This window comes from Indicator indicator, chromosome 15 (assembly GCF_027791375.1).
Source record: "Indicator indicator isolate 239-I01 chromosome 15, UM_Iind_1.1, whole genome shotgun sequence".
Classification (NCBI taxonomy): domain Eukaryota; kingdom Metazoa; phylum Chordata; class Aves; order Piciformes; family Indicatoridae; genus Indicator; species Indicator indicator.
The window spans coordinates 4811475-4833454 of NC_072024.1; the positions used below are offsets into that span (position 1 = coordinate 4811475).

General features: G+C 41.7%; 1 protein-coding gene across 1 annotated transcript; it reads left to right on the forward strand.

Annotated features, from left to right (window-relative positions):
* Positions 1-964: 964 nt before the first annotated feature.
* EIF4E3 (eukaryotic translation initiation factor 4E family member 3) lies at positions 965-20338 on the forward strand. The gene is made up of 7 exons (XM_054387583.1): positions 965-1089; positions 10434-10506; positions 12589-12683; positions 14653-14713; positions 18447-18513; positions 19566-19721; positions 20205-20338. Exons 1-7 carry the CDS (start codon positions 965-967, stop codon positions 20249-20251), a joined length of 624 nt encoding a protein of 207 aa, XP_054243558.1. The 3' UTR covers positions 20252-20338.
* The last annotated feature ends 1642 nt before the right edge of the window (positions 20339-21980 follow it).

Sequence of the window (21980 nt, forward strand, 5' to 3'; positions counted from 1 at the left end):
TCAGGCACCTTGCCTACTCTAACATCATTGACTATGGGTCCTTGTAGATGTCTGATGAAGTAGATCAATGTTTCCCCTCCATTGTGCTCTGCAGAAGGGGCATAGATGTGGACAGGACAAGTGTATGTGCTGGGCCAAGGTGAGGACCCTTTTCTGGAGTCACACATGCCTGCAGATGGACCCTTGGACATGTCCATTGCTATCGCCAGAAGTGTGGCTCCATTATCCTCACTGTCACCGAATGGTAGGGCTTGGAAGGGACCTCTGGGGATTCTCCAGTTCAACCCCTGTGCTAAAGCTGGGTCATCCAGAGCAGGTTGCCCAGGGTCACAGTGTCTAGTCAGATTTTGAAACTCTCCAGAGCAGACCCTCCAACCTTGTTGGGCAGTCCTGCTCCGTCATCCTCAAAGGGAAGATTTTTTTCTTTATGTTCAGGTGGAACATCCTGGGTTCCTGCCCATCACCCCTTGTCTTTTTGAACCATCAGACCATTGAAAAGTCTGATCCCATCTTCTTGACCCCCACCTTTTAGCTATTGATCAGCTTTCAGAAGATCTCCTCTCAGACTGCTCTTCTCCAGGCTAAACAGCCCCAGGGCTCTCAGCCTTTCCTCCTGACAGACGTTCCAGTCCCCTCAGCATCTTTGTAACCTCAGTTGGATTCTGTCTAGTAGTTCCCTGTCTTTCCTGAACGGGGGAGCCCAGAACTAGACACGGCACTCCAGATGTGGGCAGAGGGGGAGAAGAACCTCCCTCGACCTGCTGGCCACACTCTGCTTAAGGCACCCCAGCGATGCAGCTCCCCTGGACCACAGGCCCCTCGTCCTTCTGTCCCTCCTCCTCTTGCTCTCGTCCCGCTCCATCCGTCTCCACCCTCCCTCCCCTTATCCGGCTCCCCGCCACGACCGTCCCTTGTCCCCTCCCCGCGTCCCGTCCCGTCCCGCCCCCCCGCCACAGCCGGGCCGATGGCGCTCAGCCCCCGCGGGCGGGAGGCGGCGAGTGGTGGGGAGCGGGCCCGGCGGCGGGGCGGGCGGGAGGACGAGCTGGCGGAGCTACCGCTGCACTCGCCATGGACCTTCTGGCTGGACAAGTGAGTGGGGCCAGGGGTGGCGGGGGGCAGCAGCAGCCCTGGAGGAGCCTGCGAGTCGGGGACGGGTAAAAACCGGCTGTGGAAGCATCGCTGCTCGTTACCGGGTTCGCTCGGCTAACAGACTGGACACGGAGAGATTAATCTCAGGCTCCGGGTGGAAAAAGTTAGTGGTTCTGCCGCTTTGTAACTAGCCAGAGCACTGCTGGTGGCCCCCCATCAAGGGACCGGTCACCATCTTTCCACTCCTCTTTTTGCCACATCTCTCCTTCCTCCGTAGTGGAAACGCAGGCAGCGACAGCTCTCATCGCGGGGGAGCGTCAGCGTCTTCTGGGAGTTAGTTAATGAAACCTGTTTGGAAATGCTTTTAGCTCAGTAGCTTGAACGGCCATGCATCGATTCAGGCAACAGTGGTGATGTTTTAACGTCTAAATTTAGATGTGACGCTGGCAGGCCCCAGAAATAGAAGGGTAAAAGGTTGTTATCCTTTGCTGCTGCAGTGTTTGTACAGCCCTGTCCCTGATCTCCCAGCCCCAAACGGACCAAGTCCCACCAACCTAACCGTGACACATCCCACTTTATAACTCTAATAATCAGGTTTTACTCCTATAGATGATCAGTTCTTAAAATCTGAAGTGATCAATTTGAAGGATTACCTAAAACTGAATTGACTTCAGTGTTCCTACTGCATTTCAGGGGCTTGGAAGTTTTGATGTCTGATGGTTATGGAAAGCTGCTGCAGAGGGTGCTCACTCCCATGGTGTATACAATCATGCATAGGGCTAAAGTACTGAAGAAAAAAATTAAATAGAAAGTTTAAAAGCAGAATCTGATACTGTTTTGCTAGTGTGTATCTTCTGACAGCTTATTTTTAACCTTTTACACCTCTCTTTTCTCAATTTTCTGTGGTATTTCTCCTCTCCCCTAACTGCAGAAGGACAGTTATCTCCTTTATAACCCTTTCTGATCCTTGTGGTCCTTTCCAACCCTGACTGATTCTATGATTTTTCCTCACAGTACTGGTAAAATTCTCTCTCTTTTTCTTTTTTTTTTTTCTTTCCCCAGTGGTAGCTTCATGACACATAGACAGCAAGAAACTCGTGGAAGCACACAAATATTCTCAGGTCCTGCAAATTAAGTCGTCTTAATAAAACCACAGATTTCTGGTTAATCCTTTTGAACTCCTGATGAGGTCAGGTTCAGGATCTGAGTTGTGTTTGCAGTTTGTTTTTCAGTAGCACCATTTGGATTGCTGTTTGAGCACGCCGCCATCCAGATCTGTTTGTTTACACAAGCCATGTGGACATAAGCATGTCTGTCTTCTCTGATCCATGTCAGGTGTTTAAATCCATTTCAAGTTCCACAGATGCATTGTGATTTTTTTTCCCCTAAGTCTTGGTTGCACTGTAATTTAGACACCTGAAATTTCAGTTGTTGTATAATTTTTTTTCCTTCTTTCTGATCACATCTAAGTGCATTTAATTGGTAGTATTGTTGTTGCTTAGCTTATAAAAACAACTGTATGTATAAGAAAGGAAAAAAAAAAACCTGAAGGTAGGACCATGTATACACAAAATTGTTTTGTTTGCCAGCAGCAGTGATGGAATAATGGCAGGGAACAAGAATGACAGCAAACAAGGCATGCCTCATCCATTAAAAAAAAACCAAAACATTTAAAGCAGTAGAAAGCACACAAGAGATGCTGCCATGAATTTAGTTTACTGTAGTGTGTGGAGGTTCATGTCTCTCTAGAGTCTTGCAGAAGTCATTGTGACATTTATTGCTACACCCACGCAGGTGGATTGGAGGGACCATTGCTTTAGGCTTCTCTAGGGTGGACTTCCCATGGAATACAACTGTAGGCACTTCTTTAACTTACTTTAGTAACATGGTGTAAAGCAGTGATGTTTTCTCATACAGTGATATTGCTTTTTGAGTGCTACTGTATTTTACCCTAAGCTTGGACTGAGAAGCAGGAAGAAGTGATCATTAAGGATAAATAGATGCTGAGATGGATACTTAGTTATCTTTTGCTACTAAATTACAGTGAGAGAGATCCATGGCATACATTTTAATATCTCCACAATGCATTTTTTCATTAAGTCACACTGTTAAAATAAATACCCATCAGCTATTCAGCACTTCCAATAGCAACTAGTGATAGACTTCCAAGTAATTCCCCTGGGGTTCATGACCTTGCTTTTATCACTGTACCACTTGATACATCTCCTGCTTCAGAAGTAGATGTCTTTGTTTTATCTACATCAGGACTTGTTTCTGTGAATGCTTTGGCACAGGCTTAACGTCCAGAGGCTGGCATCCTCTGGCCAGGGTCTGGTTCACTGCCATTATCTCTCACGTGTCACAGGGCATCTGCATTTCCTGTAAGAGCTAAGCCTTTCTTGGTATGTGTGTCTGAAATAGTAACCATCTGATATCACTCCCTGGTATCTTACTCCATTTAGGGAGCATGATGAAGGCATTTGGGAGAATATTACTCACCAGCTTGACCAGTAAGATCCCATCTATGATCTTCAAATGCTCACTGGTCAGTAGTTTCAGAGAAGATGGCAGAGAAGGTGCCAGGTGTTTCTCTCTTAAGAAAAAACAAGACTTCCTTTTTAACTGCTAAAATGTTTTAAGATCATGTGCTAAAGGTTTTGAAACCAGGAATTTAGATCTGCCATTTAATATGTCCATTCTTCAGGGCTCCAAGTTCATACCTAGGTGTCTCTTTCACAGAATTACAGAATGCTAGGGGTTGGAAGGGACCTCCAGAGATCATCAAGGTCCACTTAGGGCAGGTATGTCAGGTTACACCCATCCCCGGATGGGGTGGGCTGAAGAGAACCTAACCCCCAGGTGGGCAGAGAGACTTGGTTTCCCCTCCCAGAGGGAGGGGTCCCCGGGTCAAGGTTATTCTGCTCCCCCTTCCTGTCCACCAAGCCTATTTAAGGGGAGCCATCTGCCTCTCCCTTCCCTCTTGCTGCTGCTCCTTGCCTGCCTGAGAGGCTGCTCCTACTGCATGGTGAGTCCTCCTTCATGCTGCAGCCAAACTTCTAAGGGCTGCATCTAAAGAGAATCCTGTGCCAGCTGGGCCTAATTTTGTGTATTTTTTCGTTTACCTGTTTTTCTTATGCTTTTGTAACTTCCCTTTTACTCAAATGCGATATTATTTCGTTGAACTTGCCTTTTTACTTCCGAATCGAGTCTAGAGTGTTTTCTTTCATGATTTTACCTCTCTCTTCTCCTGCCTAATTTGCTTTTCCTTTCTGGGGAAAAAAGGGAGAGGGGAGGCAATCTAAATCTGTTCCATTTGGGCTTTTGGACTCTGGGAAAGCTTAAACCACAACAGGCAGGTCACACAGGAGTGCATCCAGGCATGTTTTGAAGATCTGTAGAGAACAAAATTCCATGACCTCTCTGGGAGCCTGCTCTGTCACCCTCACAGTAAAAAAGATTTTTCTCATGTTGAGATGGAATTTCCTCTGATTGAGTTTACACTCATTGCCCCTTGTCCTGTCACTGAAAGGAGACTGCCTCCATCCCTGACAGCCACCCTTCTGCTACTTGTAGATGTTGATAAGGTCCCTTCACAGCCTTCTCTTCTCCAGGCTAAACAGCCCCAGGTCTCTCAGTCTTTCCTCCTAAGAGAGATGCTCCAGTCCCTTAACCATCCTTGTAGCTCTTCGTTGAACTCTCCCAAGCACTTCCCTGTCACTCTTGAACTGGGGAGCCCAGAACTGTACATAATATTCTAGATATGGTTTAACTAGGGCTGAATAGAGGGGGAGGAGAACCCCGACCTGCTGGACACACTCTTCTTAATGCACTTAATTCATAGTACTTTTGCATGGAGTGATGTTTGGGGGCACAGGGAATTTCAGCAAGTCTTTGGTGCCACCTTGAGAAGCTGGTACATTCTGGTGGATCTTCACACTAATGTTTATCTCTGTGAAGCTCTGGAATGGTGCAGGGTCTTGCTTATAGCATTCTCAGACTGTGAAATGAAAAGTTGCCATTCTAGGTTCTGCTACACTGTGTAGACTTTCAGTTTTTTACACCAAAGTGTCAATACCCATCCCTGAATGTAACAAATGAAAACCAAGGATTAAAAATCTGGTCACTATATTCACTCATGTAACACATTCAACATGAGGATTGCACAAAGGGAAATATTACAATCAAAGACTGAGGTGTCCTGGGTAACAAAAGCCACATTAGACATTTGAAGCCATCCCTTAGTAGGATTTGGGGCTGTGGGTCTAGGTGTGATCTGTGTGTAAACTGGTGAAGTTTGTGAAGCTGATTATGCTCTTTGGTTTACATGTGGACATAATGTAAATATTCTGCTTTGTAAACCTTGCAGTGCATGACTCATTCAGCCTGAGTGTTTTATGCTACCTTATGTTGGCTGCTACTCCAAGTAAGCATTTCCCTACTGACACAAATCCAAGTGAGCATTTTCCTACTGACATAACAGGAAATGTACTAGCTGTCTGATTTTTTTTTTTTTTTTCAGCCTCACAACAAGAAGCCAGAGGTTTTGTCAGTGGTAACAGGTTTTGGTCCAGCAAGTGTGCATACACACACAGTAACGAAGATGTTGCACATCCTTGGAACAAAAAGCTCTCTTTTGAAGATCTAACTGCATATGTGCTGATAGCATTGCTGACAGGACATTTTCAGTCAACAGCAAGGAAAATACTTCTGCCCTTCTATATAAATCGGTGCTATCAGAAATCAAGGAGAAGTCACACAAAAACCTAGTGCAGAAGTCTAATTTCTAGATAAATCTCATCAAAGGTGTGCTTGCTTCCATGGAAATCTAAGTGTGAAGCAGGGCAGATCACATTGTAGGGTCATGACCTGCCTGCCTTGTCATCTTGCCTGATTTCTATTAGGGTTTTTAGGTAATTTTTTTTCTATTATAGAAATATTTAACTCTTTGGTATCTTTATGAGGGGAAGAACATACATATAAACATTGTCAGATGTAGTGCAATGTTATTAGTCTTCTCCACTTACATAAACATATTATCCTTATATGCTGATTTTTCTCTCTCCAAGTCATCTTGATGAGTTCTATGTAAGTTTAGTAGATAAATTCTGATAATGGAGCCATTTTGATAATAATTGTGAATCTTCTTAACACATCAGGTATTTGAAGCTAAACTTAATTATTTCCCTTTTTCCCTATAGCAAAACCTTATTTGTCTAGGATCACCTGTTTCATCTATCAAAGCTTATGAGTAGGTGGCTTACAATGAAAAATGATGGTTAATATGATAAGGATGTTCAACCTTGTAAATGCATTTTGACAGGCTTTGATGGCTTGAAATCAGTCTTTGTATTCCAAATGGATTACCAGATTTATTGAGTTGCCACAGCGTGGTTTGGAGTTTATGCTTTGTAAGTAAATGTTTTGCTTATTTAGACCAAAAGCAGTTGCAGCTAAGTGCTTACAGGGGTATTTTCAAAAGTGCTTGGCAGCTTCTAAAGCTCCCACTAAAGCCATGATGAGATTCCCACTGGGAAACAAAGGCCAGTGTGAGCACATATGAAAAAACTTCTATCTTTAATTCTTTGCAGGGAAACAGAAGAGCTACAGTTCAGCATCAGACATTAACATAAGCACAACCACCTGGAGGTTTATTCATGGGTGAAACAATGGAATTTATCTTTGTAGCCTTTGTTCTTTATTCATGCTGGAATAATGGAGGAGTAGTGAAGCAAGCTGCAGTTAGGATTCAGGTCACATAGGTTATTCCTGATCGTGAAGCTTACCAGGAGATGTTCTGCTGTGAGGCTGGGTCATTCCTGCCAGAAAGTTCCAGAAGGTGCAGAAAAGTGGCATCAAAGGGCACAGAACAGACAGACCAGGAGAACTGCTGAATACTTTATGTGCAACCTTTCCATGGGGGACCCAGATAGGCATTTATAGGTAGTGTGGTGACAGAGCAGGCACAGAATCATAGAACAGGTTGCCCAAGGAGGTTGTGGATGCCCCCTCCCTTGAAGTGTTCAAGGCCAGTTTGGATGAGGCCTTGAGGAATCTGGTCCAAGTGGGAGATGACCCTGCCCATGAAGGGGGGGTTGGAACTAGATGATCTTTAAGGTCCCTTCCAACCCAAACCATTCTATGAATCTATGAAACAAAGTGTTAGCACAGAGGTACTGCTTCTGTCAGCAACAAGGGAAAAACAATGGTTAGTTTGTGGCCAATCCTCTACTCCATTTTGACAAACATGGTTGTATCACCTGGAAGTTTTATAGCCTGTTGTAACTTTTAACTAGCTGACTCTTTCTGTGAAGTACTGAAAGGAATAAACGTATTTCACTTTTCTTTAATACTGAGTGTAATGTATAAGAAAAAGGAGAAAAAAAACCAAACCACTAAACCCCACAAACTAAAACCAAAATAAACCCAACCAAATAAGAACCTCCTCCAACAAAACAATCAGACAAAAATAACCAGACCCCAAAAATCCCACAAAAATAACCCCAAACCTTACTATGATCATTCCTTTTGAGCACACTGATGAAAGTTTGTTGTTCTTTTCAACTTGCCACTTTTTCCTTGGGAGTTTTCATAGTTCTTGAGCCCCAGGATAGAACCTGCCCCATAATGATTTCTTGGGGGGTTTGGTTTGGATTTCTTATAACCTCTAGTTAAAGGGATCTTAGAGATTTAAAGTTACAACACTTTCTGTTCATCAGTTCCATGATTTGGTGCATTAACAGGCAAGTAGTCAAGTAGATATTTGTTTCGCTGTTCTGTGCTGAGAAAATTCGGAGGGATTTCTCTGCTGGGTTTGTCTGTATTTTTAAACTAACTCATTTTGATAGGAGCCTTCAAAAGGCCTTGGAGCTATTACTAAAGTTTTGAAGATGTGATGCTGTATCAGGAGTTTTGCATATTAATTTTTTTTTCCTCTTCATGAATGTCTAGTTTTTGCCCCAGAGCCTACTCTCAGCTACAAACTGAGAGTAACTTCAGTATTTTTCTTGTTGTATTTCGTGTTGATCAGATGTAGCAGGGCAGAGAGCCACACTGATGGGAGGGCTACTGAGATCTGATTTGCTTTTATCCTTTCTTCAGCAGGTACTTGAGCAACAACTGTGTTTTCTGTTTCCTTAAATCTGCTCTATTGCTTCTGTGCCAGATTTAGTCATTTTACACATTTTTGTTTCCCCTTCTGAAATGCAATGGGAGGTTGCTTTGCCTTTGATCTTCATTTTTCTTTAGAAATCCTGCTTCAGCTGCTGAGGGAGGAAAAAAGAAATGTTTCCAGTTCTAATAAATCAAATGTGCCTTGGCAATTTTGACCTCGTTCTCTGCACAGTGCCTGTGGGGGCATGTGCTGGGGATTGTAAGATGGGTGTTACAGTGTCATGGGCAGGGACATCTGCAACTTGACCAGATTGCTCAAAGCCATGTTCAGCCTGGCCTTGAACACTTTGGGGCATAGGGCATCCACAGTTTATCTGGGCAGCCAGTGCCTCACCATCTTCACAGTGAAGAGTTTCAAACTAGTATCTAACCTAAATCTACCCTCTTCCAGTTTGAAACCATTACCTTTTAACCTCTCGCTAAGCTCCTTGGTGAAGAGTCCCTCCTGCAGGCCACAATAAGGGCTCCCCAGAGCCTTCTCTTCACATAGGCTGAACAACTCCAGCTGTCTCAAACTGTCCTTGTTCCAGCCCTTTGATCATTTTGACACTCCTCTGGCTGTGATCCATGTCTGTCTTGTGCTGGGGCCCCTGGAGCTGGACACAGTAGTCTTAGGGGGAAGGGAGGCTGGGGTGGTCTCACAAGAGCAGAGTAAAAGGACAGAATCCTAAAATTGTTAGGGTTGGAAGGGAACAAGGATCACCTCCCTCGACCTGCTGGTCACACTGCTTTTGATGCAGCTCAGGATGTATACTCAGTTTTTCACCCACCATGTCCTTCTCTGCAGGACTACCACTTATCTCCCAGTTTGTATTTGTGCAGGACCTTGCACTTGACCTCACTGAACTTTATGATGTTTACACATGTCCATGCCTCAAGCCTGTCCAGGTCCCTCTGGATGACATCCCTTCTCTCCAGCGTGTCAGCCGGACCACACAGCTTGGCAGTGTCAGCAAACTTGCTGAGAGCACTCTAACCGCTGTCCGTGTCACTGACAAAGATGTTAAACAGTGCCAGCCCCAGTACTGACCCCTGAGGAAGGCCGCTGGTCATGTGTTGAGTTCCTTGGCTCACCGCAAGAGTACAGAGAGCTCCCCTCTGGGACTTGCTCTTCTCATCAGCCCATGTGCACGTCCCCAGCCCGCAGCCAGCTGGTCGCCTCTGCCACCTAGTGGCCTCTGCTCCTGCTAATTACGGTTCATTACGTAGACCCTGTGGCGGAGCTTTTCTTTTTCAAGTGTGAAACACTGAGAGTGCCTTAAAACTCTGCCAGGAGCTTCTGGTTTGTATTAAACTGCATTTAAAAGAAGCCTGGAGTAGGAGCTTGCAATACATCCTGGATAGCCCTTCCCTTTGGAACTGCAGAGTGTTTTGATGCCTAACTGTAGGAAGGAGCACTGCTATTCTTACCTTAAATTTTCTAATTCACCTCTTTAATTGAAATATTTTACAAAATACCCGGCGAATCTTAATTTATTCCAAAGTATAAAAGCACTCAAATTCATCTTTAAATGATTCTTCTGGAGTACTGTGTCCAGTTCTGAGCTCTCTGGTTCAAGAAGGACAGGGAACTGCTTGAGACGGTATAGGAAAGAGCTACAAAGATGCTGAGGGGACTAGAGTATCTCTCAAGAAAAAAAGGCTGAGGCACCTGGGGCTTTTTAGCCTAGAGAAGACTGAGGTGGGGATCTTATCAATGCTTATCAATACTTAAAGAGTAGCTGTCATGAGGATGGGGCCAGTCTTTTTTCAGTGGTGCCCAGTGACAGGACAAGAGGTGACAGGCACAAAGCTGAACATAGGAAGTTCCATCTAAACATGAGGAGGAACTTCTTTCCTGTGAGGGTGGTAGGACATTGGACAGGCTGCCCAGAGAGGTGGTGAAGTCTCCATCTCTGGAGTCATTCCAAACCTGCCTGGACACTGTCCTGTGCAATCTGCCCTAGGTGAACCTGCTCTGGCAGGGGGATTGGACTAGAACATCTCCAGAGGTCACTTCCAACCTCTGTCATTCTGGGATTCTATGATTCATGATACTTAGAATTGCAGTTTGTTAGGCAACTCTGGCATGTAAATATGTCAACTTCACACTTGTGAGGTGCTTTCCCCATCCATTTCCCATCTCCCCCCCATGGTTAAAATTTGTTTTAATTAACCTCTGCTTTGTTTCCAAGGTCACTTCCTGGTACGACAGCAGCTGAATGTGCCTCAAATCTGAAGAAGATTTATACAGTCCAAACAGTGCAGGTGAGGTGTCTGGCATTGCCACAGGACCTGTCATATGTTAGTCATGTCTCTTCACTTGTAAAGTTTCACTTTTCCTCATAAGGATGAGTCAGGCTTGCAGCTTTGTTTACCTGTGGTATGAAACATGTTGCCTTCTGTGTGTGGTATTGCTTGGTCATGGGTTAGATTTCACTTGGCCTTCCAGACCAGGAAAGGAGGAGGCATGTTGGATTGATCAGGCAATCTGTTTGAACTGTCCTGAGTTTCCACTTGTGCTTCCACTGAATTGTAACATATTAATTTTAAACACTTTTCCTGCTTTTTTTCTCCCTGGTGTTATCTGCTTCACTCTGAATCTAGCCAATTATTTAAATGCTTAGATTTTATTGACTGAAAAACTCAAAGTTTTCTTCTCATCAGGTTGGGGATTAAAATACAAAAAACACCTTCAGGTTCTCTGGGAAGGCTGATGATCTGGATGAGGTTATCAGAAGCTAGCAGTGTGGCCCATAGGGGAAGCAAACACAAAATCTTCATTGACTTCTTCACTGTCCATCATGGGCCATAGCTGCTCAATGAGCCACGCCAGCCTGCACTGCCTGAAGGATGTTTGAAAACCAAAAGCTTTCAAACTGAATCCCTGGTTCAGGACATAAGAGTTCTCAGATCTTTCCACTGGCATCTGCTGGTGTAGCTCTGCTCCTTACACTTCTGTTAGTAACCTTAGGGTGTGGGCACACAACCAGGTAAGAGTAAGATGAAAGTTGAAATGGATGTTTTCTACCAATTTTTTCTATTTTTAATAGTCTTCCATCTCTTCTTGTGACTGGGTAATGGTGATGACTGGTAAAGAGAATTGCCAAAAGCCATTTTATCATGTAGTGTTGCAATCTTTGTTTCTGAAGTTGTGCTAATAATTCAGTATTAAATAATAGTTAATGAGCTTTACTAATGCTTAATATTGCCTTATTGCATATTGATGCAACATGTCTTTAACAATCCATTCTTAGTCCCAGCTGTTGAATGAAGAAGAAAGGGGACTGGGATCTTTTCAGTTATCCCTCCCTGTTGCTCACCACTGCTGTTAGGTGCCTTTTATCCACCCCAAACATGCATGACAGCTTCTATTTTTACCAGCAGAAACTCTGGGAAGAAACACAGGAAAGTAATGCAGTGGTTCCTGGTAACTTGGATCTTCTAATTTCTCCCCTGTTTTTGTGTTAATATCTGCAGCTGGAGCCCTTTGTATCTTGCTTGGAACTTTTCACTCTCATCTAGACAAAGAAGTTGAGTTTCTAGTTAGGTATTTAGTTCAACAAGTTATTGTTTGTGGTGGTTTTGTAACTCAAAATAATCATAACAAATGGCTGCAGAAGTTGGGGCTGTTCAGCATGGAGAAGAGAAGGTTCTGGGGAGACCTTAGAGTGGCCTTCCAGTACCTCAAGGGGGCTACAAGAAAGCTGGGGAGGGACCTTTTACAAGCCCTTGAAGCTTGAAGAGGGCAGATTTACACTGGATATTAGGAAAGAATTCTTTACAGTGAGGGTGGTGAGACACTGTTGCCCAGTGAGGTTGTGGATGGTCCCTCCCTGAAAGTGTTCAAGGCCAGGTTGGGTGAGACCTTGAGCAACCTGGTCCAGTGGAAGGTGTCCCTGCTCATGGTGGAGGAGGTTGGGACTAGATGATCTTCCAACCCAAACCATTCTATGATTCTATAATGAAGTTTTAGACTGGTCATAAGTGAAGCAAAGTGAATATTTCAGATTTATATTTTTTGAAATGCCAATGAAGTTTTATATACTGGTTTGTTGTGACATATTCTGTATAACTCTAATTTTGATGATTATTTTTTCCCCCTCTTTATTCCTAAGGGATGTGATTCTAAAGTAATTTACAGTTCAAGTGCTTTCCTTTTTTCTACCTCCTTGCATCTAGAAAAGAAAAACTAGAAGTGAAATTGCAACGCGTTCTTTTCCATCATGTAGCCGGTGCCAGTTCTCCAGGAGCAGGAAGTGTAATTGTATTAGGGAAGATGAACAAGGAAGTAAATCTGCATTAAACTTACTCTCTGGTGTTAATGCAACTGGGATTTTTGTTTTCAAGGATTTCTGGAGTGTCTACAACAACATTCCTCTGGTGACAAACTTGCCCTTGAGATGTAGTTACCATTTAATGCGGGGAGAAAGACGGCCACTTTGGTACGTGTGTTACCGTGAGACATTCCTGGGAATGGGCAGGGGAAACCCCTGAAGTTGGTGGAAGGAGGGAGGAATGGGAGAGGAGGATCTTTTTTTCTGTTGCCTGCAAGTGGCTGAACTCAAGAGAACTACAAAAGAAATATCCTAAGGTTCTTAAGCTTATAAGTGCCTTGTACTAAAGAATCTTTATTAAAAATTTGTCTGCCTCTGAAGGTAGAAGTAAGAAAGGAATTATGAAAGAGAAGTTAAGAAATTAAAATATGACTCTGAATTTCCATTCAAGAGTACCCAGAATGTTACTTCTATTTTAATTATTACTAGCTGGCAAACTTTTTTTCTTTCCATTGGAGCTAGTAAAATAATGATGCAAACAGCTGATGGTCCTTCTCCATTCTTTACCTGTACAAAAGGGTGCTTCATATGCATAGAAATGCACTGACACCTTGGATTAAAGCTAACTTAAGGCATTATGAAGTGATTCATTGCAACAAATTTATACTTGATTGCAGGACAATAACGGAATAAAGCATACATCACTGAGGTTTCACTTTCAGAAATTGAGTTTTGCATGAACTTTCTCCCTGCTGCAGTTCTGTCACATCTCAATTGGGAAGTCTAGGCACTTTCTGAAGAGCTTGATCCTTTTGGCCTCATTTGCATAGATTGTGAATGGACTGGAGTTCTTTGACTTGATTGTGGTATGTCTAACTGGGGGATGACTTACTGCTGGAGGTTTCTGTCCTGACCTACCAAAGAAGCACATTTTCTGAAGTGAAGTACACCTGAAGATCTTCTATACCATATCTTCTAAAAATATTATGAGTGGTTAGATTGCTAAACTGGCTGTAGAGATCCCCTGGGCCATTGTGTGCAGGTCTTGATATCTTTGTAAGGATGAGCATTTTGCTTTTTTTTTTTTTTTTTAATATATATATTTGTTTGGACTTTTTAATGTATAGTTTTAGTTTTTATCTGGTATGTGACTATTAGAGGTGTGAAATGCAAAGCTCTTCTAAAAGTGAAACGTCTGGTTTAAGACTGTGGAAGTAATTTTGTATTTTAGGACTGGGATTGTACAAATTTGATCTCATTGGTAACCTGCTGACTTTTCAGTAATTAATGCCAAGATGCTCCTCTCAGATTACAGTTGTAATAAACTGGCTAATTGCAGCACTGATACATTCTAAAGTAAGAATTGAGGACTGCAAGTTTTTGAGGATGTTCTTCCAAAGTTTTTCCCCTCCTTTCCCCAGTGTTTGTCTGGACTGGGGGGAGACCACTGACCCTGGGGAATCCCTGTAGGCCTCATACTGATCTTACTCCAAAGATCCAAATATATTCCAGATATTCCAAAGATGAATTTGAGGTTATTCCTTCAGCTTTAGTATGAAACAGTTTTAATAGGACACTTGAATCCTAATTGAAAATCTGATAAAAAGAATTGTGATGAATTAAACTTGAAGCTGACACGTTTGTAATGTTGTGCTTTTGTCATTATGAGGCAGCTTAAATGGTTACATCTGCCTTGACCTTGGGCAGCTTCAGCCTTTCTTTTAATAAAGGCAATTAATTTCTAGCTGTCACAAAACAGCTTGTCTTAAACTGGATAGACCTGAGAGAAATAAATTGCTTCTGTGAAAATACACCAGAGTTTTTCCAAAATAAAAGGTTTCCATAGTAAAACATAAAACTGCTTTGGGGCTTGTTCCCATGTAGTGTGTAGCCACTTCAAAGATGATCTGCAGTCAGGAAAAATGTAAATCTTTTTCAACACACAAAAAACCTAGGAATGGGATTAGGGGTTGAGAAGGAACCATGGAAGAATTTTCTCTGATGCAGAAGTCATAACTTGAGTCATGCTACCTGCATTTCCAGTGGGAGATTTCTCTGGGGAAATTAAACCCCAAACATAGGTTTATCTCGATGTGAATATGAATGTTTATGTTGCTGATCTGTTTTCCATAACCAGGGAAGAGGAAAGCAATGCCAAGGGAGGTATATGGAAAATGAAGGTCCCTAAGGAAAGTACGGTATGTAAGACTGATATTTTTTTTTTTTTTACTTCAACATTGTTTAGTGAGGGAGTTTCTTTAAACACCATCTGATAAAGCTTTGTAGTTCTTACATCACTAACACAACAACCAAACACTATTTTATTGTCTATAACCTTTCATTTCAAGACAACGAGCAAATGTTTCTTTTCAGCTAATTCCACATCCCTTGCTTTTAGTAACATCTTTGTTGTTGTATTATCAAGCAAATGAAAGCTGCGGTCATTTCCATTTGGAAATGCAGTACTTTATATAAGCACCTTTGTTCTAAAGACTCTTTGCGTACAGACATGCAAAGAAAATTAATAAGAATCTTTTCCTGGTAATATTATGTGCTAAATTATAGCCAGAACTCCAGTAATGCTCATCAAAAGTTCACACAAAGAATCCAGCACAGCTTTTGGAGTTTCACTGACGTACTCCTAAGCTCTCTGTTAGACTCAGTAGGACTGTTTCTGCCTGGCATTCCTTGTTTGCACCTATGTGGGACTTTCTGTAGCTAAACATGGACCAAGGCATTGTTTCTACCTATAGCTCACCCCATCTCATGGCTTGCTCCCACTGGAAGGGGGAAGATCTTGATGATTCTCTCCTGATCACTCTTACACTGGATGTGATACTCATTGGACTGTTTTGTGAGGCAGCTTAATGCACTCTGATGTCAGAAAGATTCCTATTGAGTTTATTTTTAATCAGAGTGTATGGGCAGGAGAGGGTTTTTTGATGGATATAGGGGGTAGAGGAGAAAAGAAGAGTGGGATCATCTTCTTTGGCAACAGTGAGTTGTGAAACCACTTTGTGTACATCTTGTGGAAGTTTGGTCCTGCTCAGGTTTTTCACCTTTTATTTTACGTTGTTATTTATCTTAAAATGTGAAAGCTTAAATCTATTCAGGCATGTCATTGTTCTAGCCCAGCTGAAACAACTGGCTTTCTCTTTGTGCCCTTAATCAAATGCATGTGGGTAACTTCCCCTGTGAACTGTCGTGGTGAGGAGATCTGACCTCGTCACATGTGGTGTTTATGACTGTAAGTGCGTTCTGATTCCGGCCTCTAAACATGAAAAGTGAAGTGTCAGGAAAATGTGACAGCCTTGCAGAAGGCCTGGGATGTTGAAAGATAGTGCTTGAAGTTTTGGCCAAAAGTTAATTGATTTTTGCCTGTGGGTTTTTTCCCTGTATGTGAGTTGCAGCTTTCTTCCCCTGTAGTTCCAAGGGATGCGAGCTGCAGCTTTCCTCCCCTGCAGTTCCAAGGGATCACAAAAGACTGAAATTTTGGGGGGTTTATTACCTCTTAGAATCCAAGGTGTGAAGATTTCAGCAGTGACAAGTGGTTTGGGGAGCCTGTGTTACTGGGTGCTTGTTTTTCAGAGGCTTGATTTTCAAGGGGGGCCATGAGTATGATCAGGGGGTTGGAACACCTCTGCTATGAGGACAGGCTGAGGAAGCTGGGGTTGTTCAGCCTGCAGAAGAGCAGGCTCTGGGGAGACCTAATAGCAGCCTTCCAGTACCTGAAGGGGGCCACAAGAAGGATGGGGAGAGGCTGTTTACAGAGGCCTGTGGTGATAGGATGAGAGGCAATGGCTTTGCACTAGAGAAAAGCAGATTTAGATTAGATTTTAGGAACAAGTTCTTTACTGTGAGGGTGGTGGAACACTGGAACAGGTTGCCCAGTGGGGTGGTTGGGGCCCCATGCCTGGAGATACTCAAAGTGAGGCTCACCAGGGCTCCGGGCAACCTGATCTAGTTGAGGATGCCCCTGCTGAGTGCAGAGGAGGTTGGACTAGATGACCTTTGGGAGACCCTTCCAACCCAGAGCATTCTATGATTCTATGAATGATAGCCCCTTTTTTGAAATTAAGATACTTTTTGGTCTCTCAAATTTTGTCCCAGGTCACTTCTGAAAGGTTTAACTGAAGGTGAAATTCAGTTGGCTCTCAGTGCCTCTGTAAGTAGCATAAACAATACTTTTGTGCCTGCTTCTCATGAGGTTTTTGACTTCATTCTTCATCACATGTGCACACAGAATCTCCTTGGCTATGATAAACCAAACTCCTATCTCAAAAAGATGATATTCTGGAGTAGTTCTTGGTGAGGGTGTGGAAGGAGGAAAATGAGGTTTTTCTAAAGATAGTGTTATGAAAAACTGACTGACAAAATGCTGACACTTCAGTGTTGTTGCATGTGTGACAGTTCTATGTGCCAATTTTTAATATGAAATCTGGTACTATTTAGATCCTCCTAAACCTGATCCAGCAACTACTTACTGCTGGATGAAGTGCTTCCTACCCTTGAGACCACTGGGACAGCTCCCAGTAGAGAGCATTGCACCTGGTAATGAGAGCATTGATGGTCACTCCCATCATCAATATATGAGCTGTTCCACTGGCAGGTGAAGGGCATCACGTGAAAGGCTGTGTCATGCTGGCACCTTCAGCCTGCCTCAGGAGCATCGGACAGTCCTTCCTATAGCACAGCTTTGGATTTGCACTGGATTAGGTGATTATGAGGCACAGAAATCCTTTGTATTCTAGAAGATGCCTTAGGACTACTCAGAAACCACCATTAAAGAACTTTACTAGTTTGTCATCCTTGTGGCTGCTTGCTTTTTTTGTTTGAACTTGGTGCATTTGATATGTTGGGGTTTTAACAGTACCAAAACTCAAGCTGATTTCATTAGCAGAAAAGAGATTTCTTAGAAGTGTCATAGAATGGCTTGGGTGGGGCCTTTAAAGGTCATCTAGTCCAACCCTGCTGCAGTCAGCGGGGACATCTTCAGTTAGATCAGATTGCTCAGATCACCAAACAACTGATCTGGAATGGTTCCAGAGATGGGGCAGGACAACTTGTGCCACTGTCTCACCACCCTCAGCATAAAAACTTTCTTCTTTGTGTAGTCTAAATCTTCCTCTTTTAGTTTAAAACCATCACCCCTTGTCCTACCAAGTAGTCCATGAAAAAGTCATTATGATGATACAGACAAGTGTTCATGTTGTTTTCTTTCAAAAAAATAAAAGATTCTGTCCCTACAAACCCAGTCCTTGGAGCATTAGGTTGGTGCAGATGTAGTCAAAAGTTTTGAATGGGCTTTGGCTTAGGTGATAACAAGTCTCCAAGGGAAATAAGCATCAGATAAAAGTGGCAGATAGCTTTTCCCTGTTTTAATTTGCTGGTGAGCATTTCAATCTGTTGAAAGATGGACTTAGCTCATAGTAAGGGCAAAGCAGAGATGATGTTGAAATACACATCAATTTAATTTATTGGTAGTCAGATACTTTTCTTAAAGTGGTTAGTAATTATTTTCCACAGAAACAAAGGATCACAAGTGGAGCATTATGCTCTTTTATCATGGGAGAAATCTACTTTCAGTCTTTGTATTAACTACTGTGTTCAGGATGAGTCATGGGCACAGATAGAGCAAAGGTTAAATATTTAAATATGTATTGGTACAGTTCTGTGTAACAGCATGCATTTTCAGGGTCTAAATTCTTGTTTCAACTGGATGGAAGGGTTAATTCTCTGTTAATTGAACTGTTAATTCTGTAACACAGTGTGTACTTAGAATAAATATTCTTTTTTTTTTTTTTGTCTAGACAACTTCAGGAAGAGAATGTACTCAAAGCTGAGCTAGCAAGCCTAACTTTTTCATTAAAACCAAATATGGTAATAGAAATGTAACTCTTTTTTTGTTGTTTTTTTGTCCCCCTTCCCCAGGCTGCAGTTTGGAAAGAGCTTCTGTTAGCAACGATTGGAGAGCAGTTTACAGACTGCTGTGCAGCAGGTGACTTAAAAATAATGGAGGCTAACCTGCCAAATTGAGTTGGAATGCAGAACATGGAAACACTGCTGAAAATGGGGTGCAGGGCTGGAAATCACATTCATACCTCTTGTCATGAAAAGGACAAGGTGTTCTGGCTGACTTAGCACAGGACTTGATCTCAACAGGTTGCATTCATGGGAAGCCAGCAAGTTTTCTAGTCATTGAATTAGCCAGCATTTAAATGATTAATATTAATTCTACAGTGCCAGGACTCTGCACCCCCCCCAAATGACACTTTCATACTAGATTGCTTGCACCATCATCGTTGGAAGTAACTAAATTAGTCTTGTTTCTGGTTGATTTTTTTTTGGGGCAGGGGGGGGGTTTGCATTTTTCTTTTGTCTTTGTGGGTTTGGGCTTTTTCTTTTTTTTTTCTGTTGTTTTTTTCCTTTTGTTTTTGTTTCAGTCTTTTTTGTTCATGTTTTTGTTCTTTGGTTTCTGTTTTTGTCCCCTTTGTATGTTTGTGGTTTTGTCCCCTTTGTATGTTTGTTTGGGGTTGGTTTTTTTTTTTTTTTTTGCTCTTTTTTTTCCTCAGTGTTACTGTGTTGACGAAACATAAAACAAAAAGAAAGCATAGTATGGAAAAGCTGATGCCTGGTCTTCTCCAGGTACTGTTCTTGGGTTTTGGTTGTTTCATCCTCACCCTCCCAGTTTTACTTTTAGACATTACTGCAGGTAAATTATTTAGCAGTTTGTATTGCTAACCTTATTGAAGGGGATCTTGTGATTCCCTTTTAATCAAGGGTAAGACTGCTAATAGCAAAGATGAATAATTTTCTGGCACTTTATTAAAACCACCATGAGGTAGTATTTCCAATAGTTTCTATAAATACAGAGTTTGTTTCTTTCTGGTAACTATTTTGTCTGCTTTCAACGCTGATCTTCCCCTCACTTTAGACTGCTCTTTTTCATCTCTTTTTGCTTTTGGGCACTGTTTTTACAATACATAAGTAACAAATTAGACATGTTTCACTTTTAAAGCATTCCTTAATGATGCTTCCTCTTCTGTGCAGATGATGAGATAATAGGGGTGAGTGTCAGCGTCCGTGACCGTGAGGATGTTGTGCAAGTCTGGAACGTGAATGCCTCTTCAGCAAATGAAGCAAAAGTTGTAGAAAAGATACACAAGCTTCTACCACAGACATCTTTTAAAGTGGTGTTTTATAAATGTAAGTCTTTTCTACTCTTCATCAGAGAAACAAAAAGCTGGTAGGGTGTTTCCTTGGGAATACCTTGGCGTGATTCATCATTAATCTTTTGGAAACGTAGCACCTCACATTACATTAAAATTATGGCCCATCAGCATACAAGTCAGCTAGCATTCAAAATATATCTTTTAGTTTGATTGTAGAACATACTTGGTTTCGTGTTTCATGTGCCTGATTTGTAAAATGAGTGAGACAAATCTCTTGATAACTCTCAAGGCTACATGCTGTTCAATTTAAGTATTCATTTAGAGGAATCATTTACAATCAGGATTTTAAGGGGTTGCTTATTTTGAGCTCTGTATAAATGTATTATCAGAGTAGTATGTTTCCAAGATCACTTGTACATTGTTTATACATTGTTGTCATCTTCTTTTTTAATCTTTTCAACTCCTTGACAGAGTTTACATGCTCTTTTGGGTTTTTTATCTCTTCTCTTTTCCCTAGCACACAGAGAGCATCATGCTTTTGAAGGCCAGCGGGGAAAACATTAAGAGCAGCCTGTGCCAAGCTCATGGATTGTTGTTTGGTGTTTTGAGGTGATCTGGACAAGGAGAAGCCCTGCAGAAGCATAATGTGCATCGGGCCTTTTGAGTTCCTAACATTTCAAACTGGGAAAATGAGGGAAACCAGTTGCCTTGACCACTAAAAGTGCAATTAATTTACTTTTGGTTTGGTTGGGTTCTTTTAAATTTTCCATTTTTTCTGTAAAAAGATATTTCTGTCACTTTGTTTTGTTGTGTTTTGTTTTCCAGTCAGATCACATTTGTTCCTATTTCATTAAGGTAGCAGACTTTCATTTCTTCTCTACTGTACTGAGTTAAATGCAAGCATGCAGAGAGTTGATATACTCTTTTCTGAGGTGTGTTCTACATAGAGGAATAATGACTCAGTGAAATGTGGTTTGAATTTTCATCTTAAAACATTCCTATCATGTTAAGATTTACTCACTGGTTGTGTCCCAAGAGGGAAAGACACTGCACTGCATTTATTCTAATATTCAGTGCCCTGACAAGGGCACATGTATTGTAAAAGTAAATAGTGAAGCATTCACTAAGCAAGAGACCGAAGAGGCCACGCTTATGTTGGGACTACCTGTGGGGATGCTAATGAGTGTTTTAATTGTAGTGATTTCTGAAGAGCCCTTCTTCAGGCTAGACTGAGGCATCTCTCCCAGTAGGAAACCTTGCCAGCTCCACACCTCTCTTATTTAAGAAGGGATGGGGATATACATGTTTTTATATTGCATGCTTTCTTATGCTGTTTGTCCATGGAAAAGTGTCATGAATCATTTTTAAAGCATTAAACTAACTGGATCCATCCCTCACACTTCTGTGAGTACTTCAGGCCCAGAGCTGCACCCACAGAGGTCAGTGTCAGAATTTCTGTTGACTTCAGTGCAAAGCAAGAGATCCTGTTGTATAGTTCAAGCCATCATGACTTCCTAAGTGCCTTTTAACAAAAAATAAACACAGAAATACAGAAAAGAAAGGGATTTTGTATTGTAGCCTGGATATGAATATAAACAGTGTTAATCTTCAAACATTTGTCTATACTAATTCTTTGAGGTGTTGAGTTGTTTTACTAACACCACCAAAGATTAATGTAGTTTCTTTTATGAGAAGAAGCTGCAAGGTAGAGCTGAATGTGCACTCCAGTGAGCATTACTTCATTGGCAAGAGGTTTTTGTTTGGCAGCTCTTCAAGTGGCACTGATTTCCACATCTTTGGTATACTAAGAGGCAGGCATGAAAACCAAATAAATTTAAAAATAAGAATCACACATTTGAGTTGGTTTTGTATAAAGCTTTGTCTGTATTTATGAATTAAAACTGTGCAGGCAATGAGCATTGCTAATTAAACAAATTTTCTAAAATCAAAATGTCTTCCTTCTGTAATTGCTTTCTGAGATTGAATGGTACAGATCCTGCTTTTTTAAACCTGTGAGGTTTTCATTTAAAACTTACTCTCTTAAAAGCTGTTTTCTTCCTAATTAAAAACATTTTTTAATTGCTTTGTTGTTTTGGTTTTTTTTTTTAATAATTAAATCAGAAAGGAGACCTGAAGTTTATTAGGACTATCTCTTGTATTAATTCAGTTAATAGTTGAGGGATTTTTAAGTTGCAATTAGGTTGAGGTTTCAAATAGTCTATTACCAGTTTAATTTTATGATGTTTATATGTATTTATAATTATATATGTATTTATAATTTGTGTATGTATGT

Bases quoted from the DNA above. Each gene is read 5' to 3' on its own strand.
- EIF4E3 (XM_054387583.1), top strand. From the start codon at position 965: ATGGCGCTCAGCCCCCGCGGGCGGGAGGCGGCGAGTGGTGGGGAGCGG. The intron at 10,507-12,588 runs GTGAGGTGTCTG...TTTGTTTTCAAG, and splicing joins ATACAGTCCAAACAGTGCAG to GATTTCTGGAGTGTCTACAA. The intron at 18,514-19,565 runs GTGACTTAAAAA...TCTTCTGTGCAG, and splicing joins TACAGACTGCTGTGCAGCAG to ATGATGAGATAATAGGGGTG.